A 24,353-nucleotide genomic window follows, 5' to 3' on the forward strand; every position below is an offset into this window, starting at 1 on the left:
AATATTTTATTACATCACCTGCATGTCATGTGACCGTTAACTGACATCGGAGAACTGTGAACATGTGAATGTGTTGTAAAACTATTGAAATATTAAGTTAAATCTCTGGTGGACTTCAAGAAAATATTTTAGCTCGAACAGGCTCAGCTGACAAACACATTGGTGAATGGCTGTTTTTTGACTCATGAGTCTCTGGTTGAGTTTGTGTCTTCATGTTTCTGTGTGTTTGGCTTCAGTCCTGCTGGAGAGCGTAAAGCAGACCCACCCGCTCCGTTCTTCCCTCCTCCTCCAGATAGAGAACACTTTTGTTCTGTGTTTTCATCAGGAAACCAGTGAATCGAGGGCGAGGGACAGCGTGACAGAAGCAGGAGAGACGCTTCAGTGTAAACGTGAGATTCTGCTCTTCATTCTGCTGGTTTCTCGTCAGTGTTTGTGACAGACGTCACATCTCTCTTCTGCAGGTCCGTCATGCCCTGGTCAACACGTGTCGCTCTTCTGATGCTCCTCATTGGTCAGATTTCCGCAGGTAAGACAGTGGATTGAATGAAGGTCACGGTGAGCTCATGTTTAGACAGTTCATGAGTTTGGCATGCAGTTGATGTCTTTGAGGATCGTGTCGATGGTGTTTTCAGATTGTTCTCAAGGACTTTTTTAAAACTGTAGCTGTTTAAGACGTCTGAGAGAGTGTGTGAGTATGTGTGTGTGTGTGAGTTTGTGTGTGTGTGTCAGTAACTGCGACTAGAACATCTGGTTCTGATTTGGCATGTGTTCAGCGCTGTACTGACTGACAGAACCGCACAAACTCATGAGATTTCACACATGAACTACTGGAGTCCATCCAGAACCCTTGAAGTGTCATATTCCCATCTTCACGTCCGTATCTGAGCGGATCTTCAGTGTCAGTGAAGGAAGAGAGTGATTAGTCGGATGTGTGTGATCTCACTCTCATGGAATGACCAGCTCTACCCATGAACGCACAGCACTTTTCTCTTGTTATTGAATCAGAAGAGTTTCACCCAGAGAGTTTCACTAATGTGTGGCGTTACTGAACCATCAGCAGTGAAATGATCGTTCTTTCAACATTTACTCACACTCATGTCGCTCCAAACCTGTATGACTTACTTTATTCTTCTGCAATGTTGTTTTTATTAGTTTTTATATGAACAGAACAGGAACAGAAAAAAACAAGCCAGTTCACATTTCAAATTACATAAAAGCACTATAAAAATTATGCATTTTTGTCTTGTTTTCCAGTACAAATATCTAAACATTCCTCTATCAAGAGAACCTCTTTTTTTTAAAGCCCATGTTATGCCCATGTTTAGATGTTGTTTTTGGGCTCTACTAGAACAGGTTTTCATGCTTGAATGTTCATTATTTTCCTCATATTCTCTATTGTTGCAGCTCCTCTCTTCCCAGTCTGTTAGTAACGCTCTGTTTAGTTCCTGTCTCTATGAAGCCCCTCCTTCTGAAAAGCACAATGTGCTCTGATTGGTCGGCTGGAGCAGTGTGTTGTGATTGGTCAAGCGCTTCGAGCATGTTTGGAAAATGTCCTGCCCCTTACCATAACTGCCAGTTTCAACACACTACTAACTAACTCAACCAGGCCCCGCCCCTTTATTCTGCGTATGCCTTGGGCGGGAATTATTTAAAGGAGAAATATTGTGACGTGTTCATTCCCAGAAGAAAACTCAAGACTACAATGGAGGCGTTTCAGGGAGTTCAGAAAATGTGCAGTTTCATTACTGTTAATATATTTATTTGTGTGTTATTATGTTGATGTGTCTTTTCTTTGTTTTCTGTGAGTCATGGGAATCTGTGATCTGTGAAGCTTAAAGAGCAGACGAACTGACGTCAGATCAGAAACACGTCAGTCTCTGTGTGCCGATTTACTCTCGCTGTGTTTAACAGGCAACATCCTGCAGCACTTACAGGAAGATCTATTAAAATGCTGCTCACGACAGGAAGTTAAATGCAAAAACATCAAAGACTGTGGAGGTGGGAATCCTGCGGGAAAACTTGTGAAACATAACAAGCCCTGAGAGCTTAAAAAGCTGCTCTAAAAGCTGGGTGAGACACTCTGTCTATGTGTGAGTGCGACTGCAAAAATGACTTTCTTCCTCTGTGAATTTGTCTTGTTTTCCAGTACAAATATCTAAACATCAAGATACATTTACTGGAGAAGCAAAATGACTGAAGATATTAAGTCTTGTTTACTGAAAAATTGATGAAAATGAAGTGCGTTTATGTTTTTTCATAAAACAATAACAAATACTTCATGCTGATACATGCTCACTTCATGCTGATACATTTTTCATATTAATATCTTAATAATATTGAAGCCCATTTCTGCCACATAAGAAAAGAAATCATGCTTTTGTAAATCATAATTAACAGATGAAAAGTTGAAATTATGACATAAAAAGTCATAATAATGACATAAAAAGTCATAATTATGACATAGTAAATTGAAATTATGACAAAAGTCAAAATTATATCATAAAAAAGTCTAAATTATGGCATAAAAAGTCAAAATTATGACAAAAAGTAAAAATTATGAAATACAAAGTTATAGCATAAATTGAAATTATGACTTAAAAAAATGAATAAAAAGTCGAAATTCTGACATACTAAATTGAAATGATGACATACCAAGTTGAAATTGACTTAAAAAAGTCAGAATTGACATTAAAAGTAGAAAATAAGACTTAAAAGTTGAAATTTTAACATACTAAATGGAAATTATGACTTAAAAAGTCAAAATTATGAAATTATGGCATAAACGTTGAAATTATCGCATAAAAAGTTGAAATTATCGCATAAAAGTTGAAATATAAAAAGGTGAAATTATGACTTAAAAGGTCAAAATTATGACATGAAAAATTGAAATTATGACATCCTGAACTGAAATTATGGCATAAAATGTAAAAATTAAGGCTCAAAGTTGAAATTATGGCATAAATAGTTGAAATTATGATTTAAAAAGTTGAAATTATGGCATGAAAATTGAATTATGACTTAAAAACTTGAAATAATGGTATAAAATGTTTAAATTATGACTCAAAAGGTCAAAATTATGAAATACTAAATTGAAATTGACTTAAAAAGTCGAACTTATAACAAAAAATTGAAATTGTGGCTTAAGTCCAAATTATGACTTAAAAAATTTAAATTATGACTTAAAAAGTCAAAATTATGGCAATAAAAAGTTTTAATTTTGACTTGAGTCAAAATTACAACTTAAAAAGTTGAAATTATGACAAAAAGTTGAAATTATGACACACTAAGACAAGGTTACAGAATAAATCAAAATTATGATTTAAAAAGTCAAAACTATTACAAAAATTGAAATTTTGATGTCATAATTTTGACTTACTATGTCATAATTTTGACTTACTATGTCATCATTTTACATTTTATGTCATAAAACCAGAACATGCCTTTTTTATGTGGCATAAATGTGCTTCCATATAATAACATGCTTCTCCAGTAAATGTATCTTGATTTAAGAATGTTTAGATATTTGTGCTGGAAAACAAGACAGAAACACTGAGGAAGAACATCATTTTTTGCAGTGTGTGTAACATGAGCTCACATCATCTGTTGTCAACATTATTCAGATGGTGTGTTATTGAAATTGCAGATGATTGTGTGATTATGTTCATGTTTCACAGTCGTGAATCTTTACTGTCCTTTAATGGGTTTCCAGAAATGATCCTCAGTGACTGACAGACCCAGTGCAGCTGTCTGACTGATGTTAAATGTGTTTTACAGTGACTGGACTCATATATTAACAGTAGATGTGTGTGTGTTTGTGTAACAGGACCAGAGACGAGCAGCAGCTCAAACCCCTGTCAGGACCAGAAGGCTCTTCATGAGCGAATGGACAGCGTAGAGAAGGTGACGTCACTGAACACTCATTTCTCTCAGCCAAACCTCACTTCCTGTGCATGTAAACAGTCCACACGTGTGTGATCAAACTCAGAGCTCTGTGAGGGGTTGTATTTGAGCTCAGTATCATCAGCGTTTAATCTGAGAGAGTGAAAGTCACGCGTCATGTGACCTCTGCTAATGCCAGCGTGTGCTTCACCTGCACACTGATCGCATACATGTGAAATCTCTGATTCTTTCACCCTTTATGGAACGCTTCAGTTTTCTATCTTATCAAGTCAAGTTCAATTTACTTGTATAGCACTTTTCAGAATACACATTGTTTCAAAGCATATTTACAAAAGCAGATTTCCTGAAAATGTGACCAAGAGGGAGTAAGTAGATAATGAATAGAAGCGGGCCTAAAACAGAACCCTGAGGAACACCAGTAGTAACTGTGGATGATCTCGATCGCAAAATGTTTTAGTTGGACAACAGGTTTATAAACGCAAGTTTCAACGTTTCAAAACGTCTAAAAATCATATTTTTAGACGCTTAAAAATATCTCATATTTTTTAAACATAAGTATGTAAAAACAATGTATGTACGCAATAAGTACATTATATCAAATGATACATTTAAATGTTAGTACAAGACACTGGGACCTAGTTTTCTAATTTCTTGCTTGATTTTGGGTGAAATATGACCTGGACATTGACTGATGAAGTACAGAGCACTTCAGTGTGCTAGTTTTAACACACGGGCTGCATTCCAAATCGCATACAAATAGCGATATACTATATAGTAGGCAAAAATAGTATGTGACAAAATAAGTATGTCCGAATTCACAGTATTCATAAAAGAGTAGGCAAAAAGTACCCGGATAATCTACTACTTACGGCGAGATTGTGAAGTGCGCATATGATGGACACTTTACTATCCCATGAGGCCACAGGATTTATGAATGTCAGCGAAGCTACGCAACTGAGCTGGTAGGTCACATAATCATGACAACATGGCGGATATAGTACATCTGGATTACCTTCATACTACACACATTCGTACTATATAGATTGTACTTTTTAATAATAAGTGCCTACTCAAGAGAGTATGCGATTTGGGACGCAGCCACAGTCTCACCTGTAAACTTGAGTCAGCTTCATATTCACTCTGGTGTTTCTTTCTCTGTTGTTGTTCAGCGGCTGGATGACGGCGTTCAGAAGCTGCAGGCTGAACTGGCGCTTCTGCTGGAGGCGGTGGAAGCACGTGAGTGGAGCCCCCTGCTGGACGAGCCGCGCATAGACATACTGGACGAGCCTCCTGCACCGTGATCCTGCTGATCATCACAGGTCACAACAAACACATCCGCCTCATATGTGAGGAAGATTCATATTTTACATCATTTTCATGGCATCTAAAGTCATTGAAAGCCCTTAAAGCAGCAGTTCTCAAACTTTTTGACTCCAAGGTCCCTCATTTCACTGCAAAATGATTCTTCCTCAGTGTTTCTGTCTTATTTTCCAGCACAAATATCTAAACATTCTTAAATCAAGATACATTTACTGGAGAAGCAAAATAACTGAAGATATTAAGTTTTTCTTTAAACAAAGTTACTTAAGATTATTATTTTTCTGACCCCATTGGTAGATATTTGGTCTTGTTTTAAGCATAAAACAACACTTAATATCTTCAGTCATTTTGCTTCTCCAGTAAATGCATCTTGATTTAAGAATGTTTAGATATTTGTGCTGGAAAACAAGACAGAAACACTGAGGAAGAACATAATTTTTGCAGTGAATGTCACAATATTCAGGTTTATATTTTTTTTTAGTATTGATATTACTGTTCTGTTTTTTCATTTACAGAAACTAGGAGTGTCCAGAGACTAGAATTAGTAGCTAAAATAATTACAATTAAAATAAAATTAAGTTTCAGGATTCCAAAAGTTATGAGAGCTGAATGTTTTTCAGAGTTCCTGCTCTTTTTAACCAATGAATTTGCATGATTTTTCCAGTTGTTTCTGATTTAGTGGATTTTAGAGCTTTCTATAACTCGAAAAATCAACCATATTTCCCAGTTTTCCAAGACTGTGGGAATCCTGGTTCTTCAAAGACAAAAACACTTCTTGAGGTGGTGAATTAAAACGAGTAATTTTTTATTTTTAGTCGTTTTAGTCCTTGTTTTAAGTAATGTGAAGTCATCTTGAGGCCCTAGTGAGAACCACATAATTTCAACAGCAAAAATCAGTTGGGGGAAAGTTACTTTTAAAAGTAATGCGTTACAAAATTGGTACTGAATTCAGATGAACTATATTTAATTAACTTTGTAAGTGATATTTTTGGAGTGAAGGCAACATCTTTCCTTTCATATCTTATCTATTAAGTCTGCACTGATTAGCCAGTAGTATAAACTGACTTCATGTTACTGAACAAACAGATCTGAGCTTTCAGTGACTTTATGTAGGATTTGTTGTCAAATGTTTATTTTGTCTGTATGTTTGTGTCCGTGTACATCAGCAGATGGTGTGAATCTGAGCAGACGGCAGGAGATCATGTTTATATAGAAGCAGGAGAGAGAAAACATCTTGTTGCTTCGCTGACATTTCAATCCCTCACATGATACAGAAACACACACTGTGAAATCTTCACACACACATACTGTATTTAGAAATAAACAGACACAAGAGCACGTTAATACTTTATTCATACTTTAATGATCGTCAAAACAATCTATGGGTTGCCAAAATATTCAAGAGAATCTATGTTTACGTACAGTATCATGCCGTCCACATTACAATGGAAAACAAGGTTAAAGTCAGTCGTCTGGTCTTCATCGATCAGTCCTAAAGGATTCATTAGAGACTGAGCAGAAACTGGACTCATCCGTGCAAAAACACACATCATCTGATATGAATCAAACACACACACACACGCTTCTGCCCGAATCCTCGATTCACTGGAACATGCAGGACTTCAGATTCACCACTGAATCTTTCACACCTCGGACTAAATGTAACTTTTTATAGCATTTCAAAAACATTCCATGATTTTACTTATTACAATAAATGCTTGTTTACAAATGTTACTGTGTTTCTATGGGCTTTAAGCACTAATCAACACACACTCACACTCTCTCACACACATACACATACACTCTCTCACACACAGGCACTCATTTATATTAGAAATGGCTATGCAAATGGTACAAAAGCTTTGGCGTATTTGCCTACAAGTTGTGCCTGCACACTTGAAAGAGATTTTAAACAACGTGGTATGAAGACGTCGCTTCATAAAACCTCTTAGTATCGTCTACATTTATACTCGCTTATGTCAGCACATCCACATAAAACTGTGGAAAAATACTGGAGCTTTTCACTATGTACATGTTTTACATGATGAAGCGCTGGAGTTTACTGTACACTTCAAAAAATGATCTTCTTCCTCAGTAATTTTGTCTTGTTTTCCAGCACAAATATCTAAACATTCTTAAATCAAGATACATTTACTGGAGAAGCAAAATGACTGAAGATATTAAGTCTTGTTTTCTGAAAAAAATGATCAAAATGAGAACCGATTATGCCCTTTTACAAAGTCTTGATGTTGTTTTGGGCTCTACTAGAACAGGTTTTCATGCTTGAATGTTCAAAAATGTTTAGATATTTGTACTGAAAAACAAAACAAAAAAAGAAGAAGATCATTTTCATCATGAACGCTACACGTGTGCCGACATCAACACCACCACCTGTTATTCCTACTGAATTAATGCTACACTAAAGAAAACTTGGGAATCTACTGAAGCACGTAACACACACATCCTCAAACATATCACACACACATGCACACACACACACACACACACACGCTACTGTGTGTCAGCTATAAATAATCTTAAACTGGTGTCCTATAGAGATTCAGTAAGCAGCAGAGGTGAAGGATTCACGTATCATCAAACCCTTCACTGAATGGTAGTTTAAGAAGTCTAACAGTCAGAAAGGTAATTTGGCAACATGTGAGAAGGGAGGAAGGTTTCAAAGCAGCAACAAGAGACAAATATATTCCAGGAAACATCATCATCATCATAGCTGTGGGTTTATGGGTCTGTCAAAGATCTAACACTGATGATGTTTGCGCAGCCAAACACATCTGTCTGATAGCTGCCTTCACGTGCTATTGGAAATTTCCTACTTCCCACTTCTGAAGTCGTGATTACGAGCTCGTCATGTTCAATTGCTTAGTAAAGCCAAAATTATATCTAGTGTCCCATTTGTTGAGAACCATATAAACATTCACTGCACTATCTAGATAGTCAGCTTGCTGATGATTCTGGAATTTCAGTCAAATACAGGCTATTTTCACGGTGTATAAAACATACAAAATGCTTCAAATGATTATTCATATATGTAAATATGCATTACTTTAACATCAAGGTGATGTAACTGTCGTGGAAAAACTAATAAAGAATAGCAGTCGCAGCAGCAATCATTCTCCCCTCCGCAATGTTTACAGTTTATGGGCTGCCCTATACAGAAACTGGGGTATCAAAATTATCTCTGAGTTTACCAGTAGTAAATATGACTTGAGAGAGCATTCATGTCCAATTTTCAAGTAAGAAACTCCAACTAAGAATTTCCGACTAGGAAACTCTGACTAGGCTCTTCCAACTGGGAAACTTCAACTAGGAATTTCTGACTAGGAAACTCCGACTAGGCATTTCCGACTGGGAAACTTCGACTAGGAATTTCTGACTAGGAAACTCCGACTAGGCATTTCCGACTGGGAAACTCTGACTATGCATTTCCGACTGGGAAACTTCGACTAGGAATTTCTGACTAGGAAACTCCGACTAGGCATTTCCAACTGGGAAACTCTGACTATGCATTTCCGACTGGGAAACTTCGACTAGGAATTTCTGACTAGGAAACTCCGACTAGGCACTTCCGACTGGGAAACTCTGACTGGCATTTCTGACTGGGAAACTTCGACTAGGAATTTCTGACTAGGAAACTCCGACTAGGCATTTCCGACTGGGAAACTTCGACTAGGAATTTCTGACTAGGAAACTCCGACTAGGCATTTCCGACTGGGAAACTCTGACTATGCATTTCCGACTGGGAAACTTCGACTAGGAATTTCTGACTAGGAAACTCCGACTAGGCACTTCCGACTGGGAAACTCTGACTGGCATTTCTGACTGGGAAACTTCGACTAGGAATTTCTGACTTGGAAACTCCAACTAGGAAATTCTGACTAGGAAACTCCAACTAGGAAATTCTGACTGGGAAACTTCGACTAGGAATTTCTGACTTGGAAATTCTGACTAGGCATTTCCGACTTGGAAACTTCGACTAGGAATTTCTTACTATGAAACTCCGACTAAGCATTTCCGACTAGGAAACTGTGACTAGGCATTTCCAACTGGGAAACTCTGGCTAGGCATTTCTGACTGGAAAACTGTGACTAGGAATTTCTTACTAGGAAACTCCAACTAGGCATTTTCGACTAGGAAACTTCAACACGGAATTTCCGACTAGGAAACTCTGACTGGGAAACTCATATTTATGATAAGTCTGATAACGTGAAGGCAGCATGACATGCCTTTTTATTGCAATTTATGCTGCCTTTACTTGCTATTGGAATTTACTATAGGAAACTCAGAGATAATTTTGATAGCAAAAATAGCCTGTATTTGACTGAAATTCCAGAAACGTCAATAAGCTGATTATCTAGATAACACGGTGAATGTTTATATGGCTGTCAATCATTTTGGCTTTAATATTATTTTCCCAATAAACAGGAAAGAATAAACCTGGTGTCCTCCATGATTCCTGTTCTTTCCGAAAACAAAGCACTTATGCTCATAATCACGACTTCAAAAGTGGGAAGTAGGAAATTATGTGAAGGCAGCATAATAAAATTGCTATATGCCACATGTTTTACTATGATTTTGAGCTTATGCTGCCTTCATGTGATATCGGAAATGTCCTACATCCTGTTCTATTCCATGCAACTGTGGCTGTGTACAAAACATACAATTTGCTTCAAATAGTTATTTATATATGTAAATATGCACAACTTTAACAAGCTGTTGTGGAAAAACTTATAAAGAATAGCAGTCACAGCAGCAATCATTCTTCCCTCCACCATGTTTAAAGTTTATGGGCCGCCCTACTCGGAAACTGAGATATCAAAATTATCTCTCAGTTTCCCAGAAATAAATACCACTTGAGTGGGCATTTGTGTCCAATTTCCGACTAGAAAACTACGAGGAATTTCCAACTAGGAAACTCTTACTCATGTAAAGGCAGCATTAAACACCCATCACAGTAAAATAAATAGTCTGTGGCTCATTTACACTGGCGGTCAAGAGTTTGGAATAACCAGGTTTTTTTTAATGCTTAAAGTCTCTTCTGCTCACCAAGGCTGCATTTATTTGATCAAAACTACAGTAAAAACAGTGAAATATTATTACAATGTAAAACAGCTGTTTTCTATGTGAATATATAGTAAAATGTAATTTATTCCTGTGATCAAATCTGAATTTTCAACATCATTACTCCAGTCTTTAGTATCACACTGGGTGTTTTGTTTTTTTGCTTTCCTTTTTTTTTTTTGCATTTTTGATCAAATGCAGCTTTGGTGAGCAGAAGGGACTTCTACCAAAAACATTTAAAAATCCTAATGACAGTGTTTTGAAATCATTTCCTCTGGGGAAATTGATGAAAATACTGATGATCTTTCATTCAGGAGCAAATATACATACTGTAAGATTGTGCCTCCTCCTAAACTATTAGTAAATCATGGTTCATGATGTAAATTGTAAACTAAAGACTACTGGATATTTACAATAAACAGGGTGATGAGCCCTTCTGGAAATAAACGCTTCATCAGATCTTTAAAATAAATACTGATTGTAGAAATGTAGAAATGGTCATGTGATCACCCTCATGTAGAATTAAACAGCATTTTTCATTTTTTTTTATAAGAAAAACTAAACGAATGACTCTCCTATTGAATTCTATGGCAGAATTTCTGCTTTAAAGTGCTGTGGAGGAAGTCAAACATCTCAAAAACAGATTTCTAAAGCACAGACGAGGAAAACAGTAGAAAATATCATGCACACATAATCAGACATTTATATGAAATCATCTATTAGAGGAAGGAGAACGTCTGCTTCAGTTTTTAAATTTTAAATTATAGAAAGCATATTACACTGACCTAACAAGTGCATAAACAATGTCAGACTTAATGTATTTGTAAATTCTGAAATTAACATTAAGTCTCATTGTTAGTTCATGTTAACTAATGAAACCTTATTGTAAAGTGTAACCAGTAAACCTGTATGAATTATTGGAAGAATTGTTTTTCCTCCCATGTAAAAATCAGTTCTGATATGAGGATGAAAGAAAAATATGAACTACACAAACACTCCCATCAGAAGCACATACTCCACTCACTAGTGCTCTACTAGTGTCAGTGTATGTTAACTAGTCCTATACTTAATCTTCTCACAGCACATGAAAGCAGGAAACTCTGTGCTGAATTCAAAAGGCACCAGATGCTTCCATGATCAGTAATAACTCACATATGTAAACATACAAATGCAATCAAGTCATTATATGAAATATCAATGAATCCTCAAGCAGCTTCATGTGTGTGGATGAGCGTCAATGTTGTTTCTGCTTCAAAGACAATTAAACTGAAGATAAAGAGCTCCTTCATCAGTTTCATGGAGTGTCATCATACTCAAGCGTGTTGAATTGCCTCTAAAATCTCTATTTTACATCATGCTGAAGAGATACGTTGCATAGAAGTTCAAACTTGCTCTAGGAGACAAACGAAAATGTGAGGGTCCGTCGCGGCTCTGAATAATGAGGGATTTTAAAGGCATGGTGAGCGCGCCGTGGCCTCGGAGGACAACAGGGGGCGCTAGCAGCTTCCTGGAGACGAGCAAACCGAACCGCACATGCTCAGTTTGGAGGTCTCAGGTTCGGGCTCAGGCTCAGTCTCTTCGTCCTCCGTTCCTCCCTCAGCCTCGGCCTCGGCCTCATCAGCGTCTGGATCTCCGTCTCCGTCTCCATCTGCTCCCTCCTCCTGCCGACGCTTCAACCTGAACACAAGCAAGATCTTCAACAACATACTGATATAAAACACATGTAACCGCATCTGTCCTACTTTAGTTGCACATATACACCGATCAGACATAACATTATGACCACCTTCCTAATATTGTGTTGGTCCCCCTATTGCTGCCAAAACAGCCCTGACCCGTCGAGGCATGGACTCCACTAGACCCCTGAAGGTGTGCTGTGGTATCTGGCACCAAGGTGATACGTGTCAAAGTAGCATCCACATGGATGGCAGGACCCAAGGTTTCCCAGCAGAACATTGCCCAAAGCATCACACTGCCTCCTCCGGCTTGCCTTCTTCCCATAGTGCATCCTGGTGCCATGTGTTCCCCAGGTAAGCAACACACACGCACCCGGCCATTGACATGATAAAAGAAAACGTGATTCATCAGACCAGGCCACCTTCTTCCACCTGTCAGTGCTCAAAATGTTATGCCTGATCGGTGTATATACTGTATTAAGAGTTTTAATGCAAGACACTATATCTTTATGGTGCGTTCAAGTCATGTCGGAAAGACGTTGCATGTACAAAATACCATAGTATTGTACAAAATACAATAGAATATATAACATTTAAATTTACAGCACCTTCATAAATTGAATAAAAACATTAAGCATAAACACACCCACTGCACATTCTATAGTCATCATTTTGTAGAAGTAGAGTTTAAAAAAATCTTGTTGAATTTTACGTAGGACTAGAAAAGGTACATCACGATCTTGCGTCGATCAAAGTGATCTGAACGCACCTGTCGTCATAATTACAATTTCCCAACTTATAAATACGAACTTCCCCTGAGGACTCGAGCAGCCAAGAGATTCAAGAAGTTGAGAAATGCTCAATTTTATGCAAATGAGGAGCGGAAAATGCCGAGAGGCAAGACTAGATTAAATCTGTTTATCATACAAAGCGATAGTCTCTTCAGAAAATTTTGGACTAAACGGCTCGATTCAAATGGATTACTGGTTTGCAGCGACATGAGGGTGAGTAACTGATGACAGAATTTTCATTTTCTGGGTGAACTAACCCTTTAACTTTAATCTCAGGAGGACTTTAAGAAAATATGACAGCTCAGAACTCTAGTGTTTTTATTCTCACTTTTCACGGTTGAAAATCATGAACTCTTGCTGGACGACTTCAAGGCACTCCTGAAGATATTCATTCTCCTGCAGGCAAAGAGAGATAAAATAAAGACACAACATGTTAATCAGCTCTAACTATGGAGGTCTATCAGGTCTAACTTGCTATCTATGGAGGAGTCAGAGAACTCTCGGATTTCATCAAAAATACAACCCAAATTCCGGAAAAGTTGGGACGTTTTTTAAATTTGAATAAAATGAAAACTAAAAGACTTTCAAATCACATGAGCCAATATTTTATTCATAATAGAACATAGATAACATAAATCTTTAAATTGAGAAATTTTACACTTTTATCCACTAAATGAGCTCATTTCAAATTTGATGCCTGCTTCAGGTCTCAAAAAAGTTGGCACGGGGGCAACAAATGGCTGAAAAAGCAAGAAATTTTGAAAAGATTTAGCTGGGAGAACATCTAGTAACTAATCAAGTTAATTGATATCAGGTCTGTAACATGATTAGCTATAAAAGCGATGTCTTAGAGAGGCAGAGTCTCTCAGAAGTAAAGATAGGCAGAGCTGTGAAAGAGTGCGTAAAAAAGATTGTGGAAAACAATGTTCCTCAACGTCAAATTGCAAATCTCATCATCTACAGTGCAAAACATCATCAAAAGATTCAGAGAAACTGGAGAAATCTCTGTGCGTAAGGGACAAGGCCGAAGACCTTTATTGGATGCCCGTGGTCTTTGGGCCCTCAGACGACACTGCATCACTCATCGGCATGATTTTGTCAATGACATTACTAAATGGGCCCAGGAATACTTCCAGAAACCACTGTCGGTAAACACAATCCGCCGTGCCATCTGCAGATGCCAACTAAAGCTCTATCATGCAAAAAGGAAGCCATATGTGAACATGGTCCAGAAGCGCCGTTGTGTCCTGTGGGCCAAGGCTCATTTAAAATGGACTGTTTCAAAGTGGAAAAGTGTTCTATGGTCAGACGAGTCCAAATTTGACATTCTTGTTGAAAATCACAGACTCTAAAGAGGAGGGAGACCTTCCAGCGTGTTATCAGCGTTCAGTTCAAAAGCCAGCATCTCTGATGGTATGGGGGTGCATAAGTGCATACGGTATGGCCAGCTTGCATGTTTTGGAAGGCACTATGAATGCTGAAAGGTATATAAAGGTTTTAGAGCAACATATGCTCCCCTCCAGACGAAGTCTATTTCAGGGAAGGCCTTGTGTATTTCAGCAGGACAATGCAAAACCACATTCTGTAGTTATTACAACAGCATGGCTTCATCGTAGAAGACTCCGGGTGCTGAATTAACCTGCCTGCAGTCCAGATCTTTCACCTATAGAGAACGCACATCATTAAACGAAAAATGCATCAAAAACGACCACAAACTTTTCAGCAGCTGGAAACCTATATCAGGCAAGAATGGGACCAAATTCCAACACCAAAACTCCAGAAACTTGTTACCTCGATGCCCAGACATCTTCAAACTGTTCTGAGAAGAAGAGGAGATGCTACACCCTGGTAAACATGCCCCCATCCCACCTATTTTGAGACCCATAGCAGGCATCAAATTTGAAATGAGCTCATTTTGTGCATAAAATTGTAAAAATTTCTCTGTTTAAACATTTGTTATGTTATCTATGTTCTATTGTGAATAAAATATTGGCTCATGTGATTTGAAAGTCTTTTAGTTTTCATTTTATTAAAATTTAAAAAACGTCCCAACTTTTCCGGAATTCGGGTTGTATCTTAATTGTGTTCCATTTGTGTTACGGGTTTGGAATGACATGAGGGTGAGTAATAAATGACAGAATTTTCATTTTTGGGTGAACTAACCCTTTAACGTTTGCATAACCAAGAAAATCTTTTATAGAACATCTAAACGTTTGAAACATTTTGAACATTCAGGAATAATGTTTTCACAACTTAATGGCAACGTTAGGAAAACGTTCTTAAAACATATTTTTGTTAGCTTGGTCCCTGTTGTTGTGTTGAGCTCCAAACGGCAGAATCCTGCTGGAACACACCAAAAATAGCCTGGCGTGTTTCAGGAGAAGCTCCAGCACTGAAAGCTTCATAATTTAATCATGCAGGTAATAATGCCTTCGCTTCCGGCATCTGCAGACCAAAGCAGCTCATCTTCAGGGCTCTTGCTGGCGCTCATGCGCACGAGTATGAAGAGCGAGCCAACTTCATCATCATGTGATCTGATTAGAGACGTGCTTCATAATCATGCATCTGAATTTCTGCAATAGCACGGAAAATATGTGGAGAGCAACGTCTGTTGAGAGGGATCGTGTGTGTGAAGATCCTTCACTGATGAAGATGTCAGACTCAATATAATGTGTGGCCGTCGCAGCAGAACGAACACTGTAATCTCAGGCCTCAGTTTCAAATGTCACACAGTGAAATGTCATTCCTGAGATGTGTAAAAGTGAGTTACACTCACAGACTGAGAATCTTTGCTGTTGTCTCTCGACCTGTTTTTTGCCAGACGCTTTTTCTTCTTATGAAGAGGACGAGACTCCAGAATCATCTCCTCCAGTTCGAAGGTGGGATCACAATGCAGACGACCTTTCTGTTTGACAGTTGAGAACAGAAACAGAGAAACCTCTGAAAACAGACATTCAGATAAGCAAAGTCTTAAGGCCCTTTCACTCCAAAAACGATAACTATAAAGATAACTATATTTGCGTCCACACTAATGTACGATAACGGTCTGTTTATTTTAAGCTCACGCACTGCAGTTTCAAAGTGTGTACAACATGTTTTTGATGTTCTTGTTGCATTTACATGGTTTTAACCAAAAGATGTCCTCAGCTTGTTATGTTTCGAGTGAATAGCTAGTGTAATCGATCTAATCTAACAGTGAATTTAGCTGACGAAGTCAATATAGTGGAATAAAAACAACACCTAGTCTTTTTCACTGCAACTTCAAAGGAAGCAAGACAATGTTGTCGAAACTAGCGCTGGATACCTGAGGTAATTTTATTTGACACTGTTCGCTAGCTTGGCATAATGATCTCACCTTTAATACTTCTCACCATTTTTACCAAGGGTATGACCGATTGTTTTTCATATATCCATTTTCTTTAAAGTATCCTTGAAAAGGGAGTTTGATTTGTCAAACAGTGGTGGCTTTTTCTAGACCTCTGTGATTAACTTCTCTGCAATGTCGTATGCCATTTTAAATGCGCAAGCCCTTAAATTGGAATGGATGCTGAGTGGCTGCCAGTGCTTTATCACTGAACAGCTGAAAAAAAAAAGCTCTGAAAGTGATTCCAATGATATCGTTTCTCTATATCGTTATTGTTATCTTTATAGTTATCATTCTTGGTGTGAATGGGCCTTTAATCTGCATAAGCAGCATTTCTTCATCATGTGTATGTGTGTGAATGTGTGCACAGGGTCCAAAACTAACCTGTCAGTGGAGTGTGAATCTAGAACATTTACTGGCCATAAATATAGTTTTACTGGCTATGAAACTCTATTAAAATAGATTTGGTCCCTTTGCAATTAGTATTTAAAGACTCCATGTCACTGTATTTTCTATTAAAGTAGGACATTTAATGAGTGAGGACATCATGTTTCTTACTTTCTTAGACAAACAAATGCACCTTAAAGTGTCACGATGATGCAAAAAATATGAAAATTATATTTCAGTGGTTTTGCATTCTTCCGGACACTTTGCATTTGCTCAGAAAGAATGTAAACATTTTCCAAATGCAAATACATTGAAATATAATTTTTTGTTCCATCTCATATTTTTCCCCTGAAGAGAAAAACTGTAAATTTTAATGCATTCAAAGACTCAAAATGCATCTTTATTCTTTGCCTTTTTATGCAATATGTATTTATTGTTTTAGTCAGCTTTATTTTGGTCAGCTTAAATGTGACCCTGGACCACAAAACCAGTCATAAGGGTAAATTTTTTGAAATTGAGATTTATACGTCATCTGAAAGCTGAATAAATTGATGTATGGTTTGTTAGGATTTAGCTAAGATACAACTATTTGAAAATCTGGAATCTGAGGATGCAAAAAAAATCTAAATATTGAGAAAATCGCCTTTAAAATTGTCTAAATGAAGTTCTTAGCAATGCATATCCACTCACAAAAATAAATTTTTGATATATTTACGGTAAGAAATTTACAAAATATCTTCATGGAACATGATCTTTACTTAATATCCTAATGATTTTTGGCATAAAAAAAAAAAATCGATAATTTTGACCCATACAGTGTATTGTTGGCTATTGCTACAAATACACCCATGCAACTTATGACTGGTTTTGTGGTCCAGGGTCACAAATGTGCTATATAAATAAACTGGTAACACTTAACAATAACTAACACAAACTAACAATGAGTGATATATCTTTACAGCATTTATTAACCTTTGTCAATGTTAGTTAATAACGTTCATGTTAGTTCACAGTGCTTAACTAATGTTAACAGATACAACATTTGATTTTAATAATGTATAAGTAAATGTTGAAATTCACATTAAGATTAATAAATGCTTTAGAAGTATTGTTCAGTGTTAGTTCTAATGTAGTTAACTAACTATATGTTGTAAAGTGTAACCAATAGATTTTCTTATACGTTTCTTCTCGTTCACTAACATGTGTGTGAGTTTGGATTGATTGTGATTTAAATGAAATCAGGCATTATTTTGCACTTGCCAAACAGCCAGCGTCTCACCGTTCTGACACTTTTTGGCACTGCACAAGTGTTCATTTTAGACCCTGACCGTATGTGTGTTCTGTCACTACTTGAACTCAATCTCACATTGGGAACAAACCCCGGCTCCATCTTCTTCTCATAAACATCGTCCCAGTTGACATCGGAGAGGTAGGGCGCCGTCTGCATCTGAGCCAGACTACAGAAGCGATGCTCTGGGTTTACAGTCAATAACTACAGAACCACAAAACAGTAAGAACTCCATCAGGACGCTTCTCACTCACACACAAACATCACTGTGTAGATTTTATTAAGTCTTAATATTCATATATTCATATACATAATTCTGAGTAAAACTGATATAAGGAGCAAAATTAAAGAGAGTAAGTAAATACATGTACATCTACTCAAATCTTGCTCACAATTTCTCAATTATGTTTGATGTTCATATAGAGACACCAGTTAGTCACACAGTTGGAGACAGTGTTGAGATCTCTTCTAAAATTCTCACATCTGAGATTACAAGGGTCTTTTTCACAGGAGAAACATTTGAGAAGCAGGAAACCTAGATGCATTGAGCAGATGCTTTTATCCAAAACAAGAAGCATAAGCAATTTGTTGCAAATGTGTGCATTTAATGTTATCACTATTTAGGAGAATCTATTTTGATTTCCAAGAGAGTTCAGTTTGATTAGATGATCAGAAACAGTTTCATCAGCTGACAGTTTTATTTGGTAATAAACTCATGAGTGTGAAACTCAATCTGTCTGGTATAAACAGCCCACAATAGGCACTGCTGAGCTGAACACTGAGGGCCAATGAGACGTTGGGGAGCCGTTACAAACGTTACTCTCTTATCAAGCGAGGGATGATTTTATAACAAACTGACAAATAGTGTCTGCTCAATGCATAAATGTAAAGGTTATAAAGCGCTCAAGCTCATCGCTCCGGCTAGTCTGCTCTCGGTTGTCAGGGAAACGATATCCGCAGATGGTTTTGGGTGCAGACGTCTGCATCTCTCCCAAAGGTTAAGACGGGGCCCAGACACAAGCAATCGATCCGATGAGAAGGATACGCAAGCTGAGAAGCGTCTGTGTGATCCGATCGCTTTCCTGTGAGTGAGTAAAACCTCAAACCTCACACTGTGGGACCGATGGTTTATACAGATTCATAAACATACTAAATTATGTTTCAATATGTAAAAATGCAAAAAGTGAAGTTTTTTTCTTTAGTGTGTAATGTTGAGCATGAAAAAGGTTTCTAAAGTCCCTCAAGTGGGAGTTATTCTCTACATCAGTGCGCACTGTTTCTAAACTTCACTGTAGTCCTGAGTTTTCTTCCGGGAACGAACACGTCACAATATTCCTCATTTAAATAATTTCCGTCCAAGGCATACGCTAAATAAAGGGGTGGGCCCTGGTTGAGTTAGCTAGTAGTGTGTTAAAACTGGCGGTTATGGTAAGGGGCGGGACATTTTCCCAAACACACTCAAAGCGCTTGACCAATCACAACACACTGCTCCAGCCGACCAATCAGAGCACAGTGTGCTTTTCAGAAGGAGGGGCTTCACAGAGACAGGAACTAAACAGAGCGTTACTGACAGACTAGAAAGAGAGGAGCTGCAACAATGAAGAATATGGGGAAAATAATGAACATTCAAGCATGAAAACCTGTTCTAGTAGAGCCCAAAAACAACATCTAAACTTTGCACAGGAGCTCTTTAATAATCCAACTTTTCCTTTCTCCTCCTCATCTGTCTGTTCTCAACTCAAACCCACATCACGTCTCCAGAGGAAAGACTAATAGTTTCTTCTAAATAGCAATAACATTAAATGCAGATGTTTGCGACAAACTGCTTTTGCTAAAATGCATCATTGTAAATGTAAATATGAAGGTTTCCTGCTTCTCAAATGCTTCTCCTGTGAAAAAAAGACCCTTGTAATCTCAGATGTGAGAGTTTTAGAAGAGATCTCAACACTGTCTCCAACTGTGCTCAAATGATCAATATAAAGTCTAAGATCTCAATATGAACTCAGACTATTGACTCATTTATGTCTCTATATAACATCCGAGATAAAAGTGATGCTTAAATGAAACATAATTGCGAAGTTCTGACCTAGAAATTTAGGATTTAAAATAATTAATATTCAGTAATATTACTGATTTGATGCACTGACACTATCAGATGAGAAGTGAATTGATCTGAATAATGACAATATTGTCTTTTTAGAGCTGCTTTACAGCTGAAATTGAAAAAGTCTGCAACATTAACACTGTTATTTTCCTGTTTATTACTGTGAAGCCGCTTTGAAACAATCTGTATTGTATAAAGCACTATAGAAATAAAGCTGACTTGAATTAAAAGAGAAAATTCTGAGCATCACTACACTTCTTGTGTTCATCAGCCTCTTACCCACAATGCTCTTCTCCTCTGATTCATCCATATAGTAATCTCTCCATATCTCACTGGTCTAATAAATGACTTTAATGTCTCTCGTCGCTCCTCTGTTCTTCACTCATATCCATTTTCCTCTCATAATATTTCTTCTGTCTCTCCAGCGTTCCACTCGTTTTCTTCATTCATCTTATTTTATTATCTCTCATTATCATCAGCTCCTCTTTCTCTCGCTCATCTCAATCCTTCCCTTTATTCTCTCCTGCATCATTAGAGTGTTTTATACTCTCTTCATTCATTCTGACTCCATCTGTGTTCTGTCTATTTTCATTCCTCTCCATCTTTTTTCTATTTCATCCTTATTAATGCAGTTTGTTGAGGAAGAGGCTCTTTTGATTCGGGCCTGTAAGAACTCACCTAACAATGACCCATGACACCATAGCAATCACCTAGAACACCCTAGCAACTGCAGAGCTGCTAAAAACATAAAAATGTCCTGGCAACCACCCACAACACCCTAGCAACTGCATAGAAACATACTAATAACAACTCAGGACACCTTAGCAACCACCCAAATAAGAATATATGAGTGGTGTTTGCCTGTGTTAAAGTAACTGACACCACACTCATCATATATAAAATGAGTCGTGCTGATCTCACCTTCCTCAGCAGCGAGACGAGGTCTTTGTGCCAGGCCGAGCTGTACTGAACACTGACGGTACTGAACAACTGCAGCAGAGACTCCACAGAATTACTGGCATGGATGTCATACGGCCTCTGACAGACAGATGGACAGTCAGTCAGACACAGTCAGACAGATGGACAGTCAGTCAGACACAGTCAGACAGATGGACAGTCAGTCAGACACAGTCAGACAGATGGACATTCAAACAGACGGACAGTCAGACAGACGCCAGACAGACAGTCAGACAAACAAACAGACAGTCAGTCAGACAGACAGTCAGACAGACAGATGGACAGTCAGACAGACAAACAGACGGACAGTCAGACAGACGGACAGTCAGTCAGTCAGTCAGTCAGTCAGTCAGTCAGACAGACAGACAGACAGACAGACATTCAAACAGACGGACATTCAGACAGACAGTCAGACAGACAGACAGACAGACAGACAGATAGATAGATAGATAGATAGAGAGTCGGTCAGAAAAACAGACAGACATTCAGACAGACAGACAGACAGACAGTCAGACACACAGTCAGACAGACAGACAGTCAGACAGTCAGTCAGTCAGACAGACAGACAGACAGACAGACAGACAGTCAGACAGACAGTCAGACAGACAGACAGACAGACAGACAGTCAGACAGACAGTCAGACAGACAGACAGACAGACAGACAGACAGTCAGACAGAGAGACAGACAGACAGACAGACAGACAGACAGACACACACAGTCAGACATTCAGCCAGACAGACAGACAGACAGACATTCAGACAGACAGACAGACAGACAGACAGACAGTTAGACAGACAGTCAGACAGACAGACAGACAGACAGACAGGCAGGCAGACAGACACACACACACACAGTCAGACATTCAGCCAGCCAGACAGACAGACAGACAGGCAGGCATACAGTCAGATAGATAGTCAGACAGACAGATAGAGAGTCAGACAGACAGATAGAGAGTCAGTCAGAAAAACAAACAGACAGACAGACATTCAGACAGAGAGAGAGAAACAGAACAAAAGCTTCCATAAATGTCTTCATGCAAACAGTCATCCTGCTGAAAAGTCCCATTTAGATCTGTATGAATCGGCACAGTTGTCCTAGCAAAACATTGCTGGTGAAGATGTTTGACCAAGGAAGTTCAGTTAAGCTAGTTAAGAATTCCTTGCAGGAAACTTCAATCTAAAACACAAGATTTACTGGTGACTCATTTCCCAAAACCATTGTAAGCATGGGTAGATCATCTAAACCATCTTCACTAATGGTCTCTACGATCTTGCTTTTGGGAACCATATTATCCCAGCTAACAAAATGATGTTCTGAGAACGTTTTGCTAATATTCCCATTAAGTAATAAAAACGTTATTTATGAACGTTTTCTAAATGTTCAAAATGTCCAATTTATTAAATGTTTTAAAAACGTTTTTTCTTGGTTATATGAACGTTAAGAGAACATTGCATTTTGCAAACATTATTGGAATGTTACTTTAGAAAGTTCTCTGAACGTTCTGAAACTAGTAGTAACATTTAAAAAAAAAAATTAGATGAACGTCCAATTACGTTTAAAAAAAAACACTCCATGAATGATGTACAAACATTCTATTAATGATACTGGAAGAACGTTTGTTCATAACATTGAGAGAACCTTGCCAGAACGTCCTGAGAACGTTCCCTGTTAGCTGGGATGCTGTCATCTGCACAAAACAGAGTTGGTCAGCTTACCCAACCTCGCAGAACCTCAAAAATCGTTACGCCCAGCGACCACCAGTCCACTTCGAACGCATAACCGGTTCCTCCACTCACGAACGACTGGAAGATCTCTGGAGCTGTTAGGAGACGATAACATGCACTCAGATGGGATGTGATCTCATGTAGTCAGACTTTGACAAACAGCATAAAGTCTGATCCAGTTATTTTAGTTTAAAATACTAGTTGGATCAGTGGTTCCATTTGTTTACAACAATATTCAAAGACACTCCTAGCTTCTGTGCAGTAAATTTCAGTTTGAAGAACTGAACTTACAATTTCTACTTGATAAAATAATTTAGAGTTTGGCAAAACTAATAAAATGTATTTTCATTATAAAAATGCCTATGGAGTTTTAAGATTTTATTAATCTTCACTCTAAAATGCTCTTTATTGGCATTGATGGTTCCGCGAGGAACCTTCAACATCCATAGAATCTTTCCATTATGCAAAAGGTTCTTTATAGTAGAAAAAGGTTCTTTAGATTATTAACGCTTTCATAAAATTTTTATGGCCCCCAGAATATTTTGTTGTATGAATATCTGAACATGCAATACATCAAAAGAAAGAACAGCGCCTCTGAACATTATATTCTAGCTTCACGCATTCATTTTTATCAACACTTGAATGTGGGTAAGTTCCTTAAAGAAGCAACATTTTGAAAAAAGAGCTGATAAAATAGCATTTTTTTCAAAGACTTCGTCTGGATGGGATTTAGAGCAATGATCAAAACACAGATGGAGTAGATTGAGTCCATCAACACCTCCAAAGCTTCACTTTATGGGTTCAAAATTTCATCCAGTAACGTTAGGCAGTTTTGATTTAAGCTTTTTCCCCCAGACCTGTTGCTGTCTGCGTTTCCATCGTGGTCTAAAGCAGTGGTTCCCAAAGTGGGGTTCGCGAGATGATTTCCAGAAATCGATTAGAAATAGCATATTTTATGAATAATTGTAACAAAATACTAAAAATATTAGTTAAATTAAAAACAAAAACCATGCAAATATAAAAAGCCATCAACCTTTCGATTTTCCTTCCCCTCGACCATGACTCCTGAGGTGATTACGACAAATTAATGACATATTAGCAACAGCATCAGTTGCAGCAGGTCAATTTACAGCACCACGTTAAACATTCAGACATGTGCACGTAGGTAATTCTTTAGGCTTTAAGCTTTGGATATTATTTTTGTCGAAATAAAAACGTTGGTTAATGTCGACCAAAGACAACGCAGGGAGGAGAGCGGAGAAGCACCACCATCAGGAGACATAATGGATAGCACTCGTCTCTTCGTGAAGGTGGAAAAACAAATTTGTATATGACCTGAGGGATTTCTTGTAAAAGATTTAAAAGGAAAGAAAAGAGGAGAGTCACCTGTTTTTGTCTATTTTAAGTTTTAATTTAAAATGATTTTAACATAAAGCTTATGTTTAAAGGTTTTGCCACTTGCGTGAGCAAGTATATAAAATATATAAATCAATATATAAATCAAAAGTATTACTTATATAAATATAAAGTAATGAATTGAATAAAACGTTTAAATGTAGTGCGTTTAAATGTGACATCTATAAAATATAGTGTATACAAAGAGAATCGCAATGCTGACAAGCCATGTTCAGTAGCAACTTTTGGATGTGAAATAAAAATAAGTAAATGTTGTTTGTGATAAACAGCCATGGATCAGTTGCGCACTGCAAACGCGGCTTATGTGAAAGCACAATAGCGCGTGCTGCGTACTGCAAAGGCATGT

At 37.7% G+C, this 24,353-nt stretch overlaps 1 protein-coding gene and 1 long non-coding RNA gene across 5 annotated transcripts in view; one reads left to right on the plus strand and one right to left on the minus strand.

Annotated features, from left to right (window-relative positions):
* The first annotated feature begins 248 nt into the window (after nt 1–248).
* On the plus strand, nt 249–6,954 carry LOC127525242 (uncharacterized). Of its 3 annotated transcripts, none has more exons than XR_007933293.1 (4): nt 249–526; nt 3,824–3,900; nt 5,070–5,219; nt 6,390–6,954. It is a non-coding gene; the product is annotated as an uncharacterized LOC127525242 (long non-coding RNA). The 3 variants fall into 3 exon arrangements; XR_007933292.1 differs by having other exon boundaries at nt 250–526; nt 5,070–5,246; XR_007933291.1 differs by having other exon boundaries at nt 253–526; nt 5,070–5,246; nt 6,387–6,954.
* The window catches only part of LOC127525239 (serine/threonine-protein kinase 32C-like), an 81,070-nt gene continuing 63,272 nt past the window's right edge, over nt 6,556–24,353 (minus strand). The window contains exons 7-12 of one of the 2 annotated variants that reach the window (XM_051917651.1): nt 22,583–22,686; nt 20,831–20,947; nt 17,884–18,009; nt 15,543–15,671; nt 13,095–13,162; nt 6,556–11,976 (exon numbers count right to left, since the gene is read on the minus strand). In XM_051917651.1, the coding sequence (XP_051773611.1) occupies nt 11,796–11,976; nt 13,095–13,162; nt 15,543–15,671; nt 17,884–18,009; nt 20,831–20,947; nt 22,583–22,686 (725 nt within the window). In that variant the 3' untranslated portion in view covers nt 6,556–11,795. The remainder of the gene's footprint in view (nt 11,977–13,094; nt 13,163–15,542; nt 15,672–17,883; nt 18,010–20,830; nt 20,948–22,582; nt 22,687–24,353) is intronic. The other variant, XM_051917652.1, reaches the window with a different exon arrangement.

The sequence above is a fragment of the Ctenopharyngodon idella genome, chromosome 13, assembly GCF_019924925.1.
Source record: "Ctenopharyngodon idella isolate HZGC_01 chromosome 13, HZGC01, whole genome shotgun sequence".
NCBI classification, from domain to species: domain Eukaryota; kingdom Metazoa; phylum Chordata; class Actinopteri; order Cypriniformes; family Xenocyprididae; genus Ctenopharyngodon; species Ctenopharyngodon idella.